General features: G+C 38.8%; 1 protein-coding gene across 1 annotated transcript in view; it reads left to right on the top strand.

Moving 5' to 3' along the window:
• LOC106531734 (receptor-type tyrosine-protein phosphatase U) overlaps positions 1-4528 on the top strand; it is a gene marked incomplete at its 5' end in the record, with an annotated part of 37466 nt that extends 32938 nt beyond the window's left edge. Inside the window, 2 exon segments of the mRNA XM_014027652.1 lie at positions 562-700; positions 4374-4528. Of these exon segments, the coding sequence (XP_013883106.1) occupies positions 562-700; positions 4374-4436 (202 nt within the window).
• Between the last annotated feature and the right edge of the window lie 3858 nt (positions 4529-8386).

Genomic DNA, 8386 nt, shown 5'->3' on the forward strand with positions numbered 1-8386 from the left:
GATATAAGATATTATCTTCTTTCTGCTACCTTTCATTTAATTTGATTTGTACTGTATTTCTTTTTTTGTTGTTGTTGTATGTGAATTTGTTTTCTTTTTTAAATTAAATGCATAAACTAATTAAAAAATATCTGTGTTCTCAGTGGGATTAGCTGAGTTAAAGAAACTAAAAAATAWAATATCCCTTGCAGCCATATTTGGAAATTTGCATGACAATAAATAAATAAACTCATTCTCCAAAGAAAAATGAAGGATAATCTCTTTGCATTAACACYGCCATCTCAGGGTTATCTGAGCCAAGCTTGGTGTAAAACGTCTCATATCAGATTAAATCCCTGCTCTTGTGTTTTAATGAGATTTACTCAGATATTCATCTTCAAAGACTCCCAGTTGGCCTTTTTTTTWAAAGTATGCTTGATTTGTGCTTAGTCAATTTTTAACATTTCACTTTGTCCCTCAATCTTTTGGAGCTGCTGTACCGTATCCTTTAGGTTATTCATATTTGACTGCTTCCACTCTGTCTCATGCCCCTCTCTCTCTCTCTCTCTCTCTCGTTTGAAGCAGAAATGGCGGTGGTCGAAGTGGTACGTTCTGTGCATGCACCATGATACTGGAGATGATTCGTCACCACAGCGTGGTGGACGTGTTCTTCGCTGCCAAAACGCTGCGCAACTCTAAACCAAACATGGTGGAGACAATGGTGAGCAGAAAAACCTGGTTTGTTGTCAATAAGAAATGAGAAGTTACTCAAAAAATTGTGTATTTTTCTTTCCCCCCCCCCTACTGAGACCCTGTCCTGTGCATTATCCGCAGTCAGAACTAGTTTTTCACAGATTATTCACCAAGCAGTCTGTGATTGGTCTGAACTTTAAAACCAAAACTTCTCCCCTGCAGTGTCTCATGGAGTGGAAGACTATGTATTTTTTTGCACCTACAGTATGTGACCCATTTCGGACTTTTTAATGACAGTTTGAACATGGCAGGTCATACATTTTGCGCATGTGGGTCAGGACCATGGAGAGYTCACACTGGAATCTGATGGAGGTCTCATTTAAAATATAATGTGAACATCCACACACACAAAAAGTTGTGTTTTTGAAAGAATAAATTAACTGAGCATTAAGACCTGCAGTGTGAACATAGCCTGTTGTCCGTTTGAAAAAGACCGTCTCACAAAGTACATCAACGGAGACCTGATGTCTTACATCTAAAGACTAACCAGACCTTAAGGAGGTTTAATCTGTCTTTACTGCAACATTTTATGTCAAATATGCAAATACCTCAAATACTGTACGTAGGTTCAAAAGAGCAGAAACCCTGAAAAAAAATGCATCTGTTTTCTAGAAATACAAAATAAATGCAATGAATTACATATGTTATAAATATGTTCTGAGATTAGAAATGGTTCCTTTATGTTATAATGTGCTAACTTTTCTATGAAAACCTGTAAGACCAACCTGTTGTTTAAACCAGTTATCCATGACCTTCTTCACACAAAATGAGTTTGACTAAAAAAAATATACCAGCTTTACAAAACTGTCTGCATTAGTAATGAATTATTGAAAAATAAACTTCAGAATCTTTACAAAGCTCAAAYGTCCATGAGACATGAAAAAATATGAATATTAAGAGAACTGAACAACCTGAGCTTTTATATGAGCATCATAAAGRGCTATTTCCCAGTTTTATGAACCGGGAGATATCAATATGCAATATGAATCAAAGATTTTTCTTTGTTTTGTCTGATTCATAGTCAGAAATAGATGCAGTATAATTAAAAAATAGCACATTTCCACAGCTGAACACTATTTGAATAATAAGTGTGTAACTGATTTGGACTGAGCAACTCAAAGCTGTAGGAAAAGATCGCAGAATGTAGCAATTATTTTTATTATACTGATTTTAGTTTGTATGTAATTCATTATTTAATTCACACTGGGCTATAATTGTATTTTTAAAAGACTACAAAGCATTCAGTCTTTAGCCAAACAACATGCTGTATGCACTCAGTACTCTTCACTTGATGATGATGATGATGGTGTTTGGATAAACTCTGCAATATTTTAAAACCCTTTTAAAAACTGTCATAATCCAGATATTATAGAATAATTATTTTTTAAATAAAAGGTGAGAGTTTTGGTGAGAATATTATGGAGCCCACAAGAAGACATGGGGGAATTTTTTTTCTTTTGCGTTCCCACGCAAAAGTTTGATTTGTATATGAACTGAATTAAATCAGACTTTTATTTTGAAATATCYRGTTACCAAAACAGGATGTGTCGCCACAAGTTCTTGAAATTGACATTGATGTTGCGTGGCTGCACTGTTTAAATATYAACATCTGACACACTTCCATGCGTRKYTGTGTGATATATTCACTCTGAAGCTGAATTAAAGCAGKRGGCTAACTCACTAATGGTGAACATGTGAGTTTGTTGATAAACCGGCAGGCACAACAGTGATAAACTACTTTTGCGAGGGAACGCAAAAGGTATTGCGAGGCAACAAAAAAGAAAAAAAGTCTCCCATGTCCCCTCACGGGCTCCGTAGAAAATGACCAACTTCATGTTTTTAGCAGTTTTCTTGACATCACGTTTTGTTAGGCCTTTAAAAAGACCAATGCAGATGTTCAGCTTTAATTTTACATGACTAGAAAACTTATAGCTTTTTTCTCCCAAAAGCAACTGGAAAATATTTTTAAAAACTTTGTCTACAAACTGAGATTGCTTAATGAGTGATCTACAAGAGATACAATCTCAACTGTTCACAGAACTCCTCTGTATAAGATCTGAACTGTAGGAACAAATGCTTCACCAACTCTGAATAATACACAGCTCCTCAGTGTTAAACTGTGATAGCATCAACACTGTTTTATGAGAGCAGTTTTAAAATCAAATTTGAGACCCAGCCTGGACACCAAATAACTGAGGAATTCTGCTTTTTCACTGAAATCTGTTGTAGCAAACAGCCTCTGCTGTCAGGGGTAACGAATAGTTTAAGTGGAAAACTAAARCCTGCCTTTTTTGTGTTTGTAAACAAGGAAGTGTTTCCAGTTCCCTTCACGTTTGATGATAACTCTTATCTGACCTGATTATAAATGTTTGCGCAGACACAGATGGGTTATTATGGTTTCAGATGAAGACCAGCTCAGGCCAGCAGCTTCATGTTAGGAAACTGGAATCAGGTAAAAGTGAACCAGTCATCCTGAGCTTTCCTGCTGTACAGGAAATGAATTCACGAATAAACAACTTGTTGCCTATTTTTTCCAACGACCAGAAATCCAACTTTTGACAATAAATCAAATATTTGTGTTTTACAGGATGTTAAACTACACTGAAAAAATAACTCGTAAGATGTACTTGAAAAAACTCCTCTAACAAATTTTCACTAACGTTTTTTAAGTAAATTTAAATGTTCATGTAATATTTACTCATCATTATCTAGTAAAAGTTATTAAGAATGTAGTTAAAGATTTGTGAATAAATCAGGTAAATTTTACTTAATTTGCTCAATTAAATCTTGTAACATATACTTGATCAGATTAAGTAAAATTTACGTGATTTATTCACAGTCTGTTCCCTGTTCAACACTTCTCCACCAGGTGGCAGTTTTGAAGAACCTTTATTGGATTCTTCTTCATGAACAACACAGACAAAGTGAAACTCACAGGTCTTATTAATGACTAGGCCTACCACTCTCACTTATGGTTACTTCTGCTGAACGCTTTAACACAAGTTAACAAATAATGAACACACAAATTACAGTAACACAACAGACTAATTGTTAAACAATTCCCTAAAATGATTTAACAACAACAAACATGAATCCTACCCACAATCCTCCACTGCAGTCACATGACAAACAGCCAAACACAGCAGAATGCTACAATATGCATTCCCTGTTCCCTGACAACTAAATATCACCTACATTATGTCATCAAACTGTTGCACACCAACAAATGTGTTCAAGCAAAAGAAAGCAGACAACTTATGTTTTATTTCCACCATGTCTTGTCCTCTCCTTGAAAAGTGAAGCAAGGGAATGAGGAGCAGCAGCCTTTGTGTGTGCATGCAGCCTCAGTTTTAGTCCAGAAGAGTAGAAGTTACTTCATATATTCATGTTTATGTGCTGTCCAGAAAAAACACTTCAATATTACTGGTAAAATTATATTAGCATTTACTTTTTTTCTACAGTAATATTGATATATAATATAATGTGTATTGTTTATGTAGTAAATTCTAGTAGTTTAGAAATTTTGATATTTTTGTAAAATTTAAAAGAATAATTAAACAAATGTTACTACACCCAAGTTTTAGTTTTAGTTTTAGTGATATCCTGAGGTAGAACTAACCTGCTCTTTGTTCTGTTCCCAGGAACAGTACCGGTTCTGCTACGAGCTGGCCCAGGAGTACCTGGATTGTTTGGAAGTCAGATAGCGCCAATYCCTTTTATTGTGTTCTCTGTCAGTGGACCGATCCTGGTCCTGAATCCTGCATCTTTGCTCCTGCCTCCTTAGCCTTCATGTACAGCTCTGGTTGTAAACTTTGCCATGCCTGGATGAAACGTTCCACATCCCAAACTCTGACTGGAAAACAAACTCTTTGGACTGTAACACACAAGTGACAACCCTCTCCTCGACTCTCTGGTCCAAGCCATATTCCTCTGTGCCACTTTTCATCTGCCGAACCCAAGGACATCAACAGGAGTGGAGTTGATTTTACAAACTGTCCAGGTGGTCTGACTGCAGATTGTACAACTGGCCAACAGGATCTGAAGAGCTCCACTGTATCTTGCCTTACTATAAACCAACGCTGAAAGGAAACTACAGTTGATGACGTTCACTGGATGATTTTGTGTTTGTAACACTGTAAAATGTGCAATCTGCTGTTGGTGAACATCCATTGTTGTACTGTACTGTATTAGAACTTTTTTGTGGATGCTGCTGACAACTGGAGATTAATTAATTGMGAAAAGAAGGGTCGATCTTACATTGGATGGACTTTTCTGTACAGTAGGCTGGTCTCTGACCTRATTTCTCTTCGTTTAATTATATCGGTAGATGTTTTTCCCTTTTTCTTGGGTGTTTCTAGATGATCCCAATGTCTCTATCAATGTGTCATACACTCTCTGTGTGTCTGTAAGGGTAAGAGTTCAGCATCTGCATGCCCAGTCTTTCATTCAGTGTTTCATTGCATTGTGTGACCTTAGTCTGCTTTTGGGTGGATTCTGCACTGTGAATCCTTTCGTTGCTCCTGAGAAAACTCCATGGAATACCCACACGGTGCTGTGAAAACAGCAAAAAAAAAAAAAGGGACATTTAAAAATTATTGCTTTCTAAATTTGTATTTATTCAGTGTGTGGTATTTTATAGTGTACAAAATAAAATAAAATAAAATAAAATGTGCTCTTACTTAACAGCCATACTTATTGAGACCTTTCCTTCTTGCAAGTGGAGGTCAAGATTTGCAGAATTTAACAATGCTTTTTGGTAATTGATTTATTTATTTCACTATGTGAACCACAGTACAATCCTCTTAGAGGAGTTTTTTGTTGTGAAATAATGTGATTTGTTTTAAATTGCTCMCTTTTTTGGTGAAGTCACAATTATACTATTTAGGTCATTAATTTTACATTAGACCCCTTCTATATTAGATAATGATGCCCCACTATGTTCTCCATGATCTGTATGTTTCATTAAAATATGACCAGATCAAGTGTGACAAAAGAAGAGATAGATCAAGTTGTTAGTCTCTAATTTTGTTGAAGGTAGGTAGAACTGGGTCTTTCACAGCCTCTCCAAGTTATCTAGGCTCAGMCCAACCTTAACCCAATCATTTCTACTGTTTTACAGATGGATCCCTTCTGAAGGGGTCAGTAGGTGCAGTGGTGCTGATTTTGCACAACCACAGACAGAGTACAAATACCCAGTAGGTGGTTTTRCAACTGTATCTCAAGAGATACAATCCACCAGTGTGTGGCATCTCTCAAAGACCTTCAGTGTACACAGAAGGAAATWATRRATAATAACAGATAGCCAAGCTGCTATTAAAGCTCTACAAGGGCCACACTGTACATCATTACTGGTTGAGAGTGTACCAAAGCAGTCAACCAACTGGGGAGAGATAACAGTGTTACTGTTAAATGGGTACCAGGACATACTGACATTAATGGTAACAAGAGATCTGACTACCTTACAAAAGCTGGCAGTCAGGCTCACTTCAAAGGACCAGAGCCTGTTGTAGGTACCTCAACAACAGTCTGTAGGACTGTCYTACAAGCCTGGATTAGATGTCAACTCTCAGTCCTCTGGAGGGAGCTGATGGACTGTAGACAGGCACAGGAACTGATAAATGGCCCAAATCTTGGGTTTGGGAAAGCTCTCATTGCCCTGACAAGGAAAACTTTAAAGAGGACCTATTATGAGGGTTCTAGAACAAGGTAGCACAGATTGACAGGACACCAGATAGCCCCCCACGCTGTGTGGCCACCCCAGGGGAAAGTGACTGACTGGTGCCCGGAGAGGCAAACTTGATTCCCCAGGCCAATGTTCTGTCGATCTGTGCTACTACGCTACGGTAGCAAGATCTGATGAGGTAGCACAAATCATCAGAACACTGGCAGCRTGGTCAACATTAGTTTGTGCCAAATGACAAATCATGTTYATACCAAAGCAACAGCAACACCAAACTCATAACACATCGCTTACCGCCATCAAAAATCTGCAGATTTGTGAGGAACAAMAGGGACAGAAGTTTCCTTTCAGCTGAAAGTCTTTGGGTAAATCCTGCTGGCAGTAGTTTCCAATGTAGTCCATCGTGAAATTATTTTCACAAACTACAACTTTCTTTGGCAATACTGCCCGAACATTGCCATCAAAAATAAAATTAATCCAGGCATCTCTGTTCTCCATRGCTGTAGTAAAAACAATAGAAGAAACTTGCGTCCTGTGAAGAAGTGAGTGGAGCTCCACCTTGGGTTGCCAGGTGAGGGGCTGGGCTCCGGTTGCAGAGTTCAGTTTTTGACGGTGTTTGAAAAAAGTTAATTTCAAGACACAAAAAAATACATTTACGTATAGTAAAAATACCTCTGGGTACAATGTTTGGTACTTGGACTGTTTTTTAGAAGCAGTACAGACCCAAATGTAAGTAAAAAAAAAAACTGAAAAAATGTGAAATTTGTTTATTAGGTGGACAAGGAAACTCCTGCCTGTTAAATATGATGTGATCCACTGTAAAACAATACTTATAAAGCCTGCACATTGCTCAAGTCAATATAAAAAGATAGTGTGATGTACACCTAYGTAATATCTACATCAACACTCCTCCAACTCTACTGTTTTAAAAAAGTTTTGTGTGGAGCACAGAGGTGAGATCCGGACAAATGTATGAAGAGAATGCTATGGAAGACCAGAGGCTGAGCTGAAGGGAAGCTGTGGTTATATCCTGAATGATGGCAGATGTAGCTGTCCCTATTCTGAAAAAGTGGTCTGAGAAATAGTTAGGTGGAAGGTTGAGTGATGCTAGAATTTCGCTTRGAATTTTTAGAAACCAGGAAGTGGACATAGGAGAGTCTTCAGGAGTGAGGAACAGAGGCTTCAGGGGAGAACTGAGCTTATGACATTTATGAATCTGAACATCACACGAAAAGGGCAGAACGGGCCATCTACATGAGCAATAAATATGKTGTCTACGGTGATGAACCCAGGAGCAGGCTGACACAAAGAACTAAAACGTAAAAATATTTATTAACAATAACAAAAACTGACSGGGAACCCCTGGGAGAAAAACAAACACAAAATCTCAAATAAATAAATAAATAGTCCAAAGAAGGCCCTAGGCATATCTGGCAGGAGACAAAAGTTCAGGTGGCCGGTCTGGGAAACCACCACAGCGCAGGCGGTTTCAGGAGGTTGGCCAGGGGCCTGGCCGTGGAAAGGGTGGAGCTCAGGATGTCAGCCATGGGTCTGGCCGCAGTGGAGGTGGACCTCAGGAGAATGGCCCAGGACCCAACCGTGGAGGAGATGGAGCTCTAGAGCGTGGCCCGGAACCCACCTGCAGAAGAGATGGAACTCAGGGGACACAGGATACTCAGGGGCYGACACTGGAGACTCTGGAGAGGTCGTCTCTGGAGACTTTGGAAGCTCGGGTGCTGCTGGCAGCGATGGGGGTGAGGCTGCAGCAGAAGCTGGTGATGGGAGCTCACTGGGGGCTGCAGGTGGTGAGGGGACCTCAGAGGGGACTGCAGCAGGCGTGGAGGACTCAGCTGCTGCTGGTAGTGAAGAGAGCTCTGCTGCAGCAGATGGCGTCTGTACCTCCATTTATATATATATATACAGCGGGTAAAATAAGTATTGAACACGTCACCATTTTTCTCAGTAAATATATTA

The sequence above is a fragment of the Austrofundulus limnaeus genome, unplaced genomic scaffold (genome assembly GCF_001266775.1).
Source record: "Austrofundulus limnaeus strain Quisiro unplaced genomic scaffold, Austrofundulus_limnaeus-1.0 Scaffold669, whole genome shotgun sequence".
Classification (NCBI taxonomy): domain Eukaryota; kingdom Metazoa; phylum Chordata; class Actinopteri; order Cyprinodontiformes; family Rivulidae; genus Austrofundulus; species Austrofundulus limnaeus.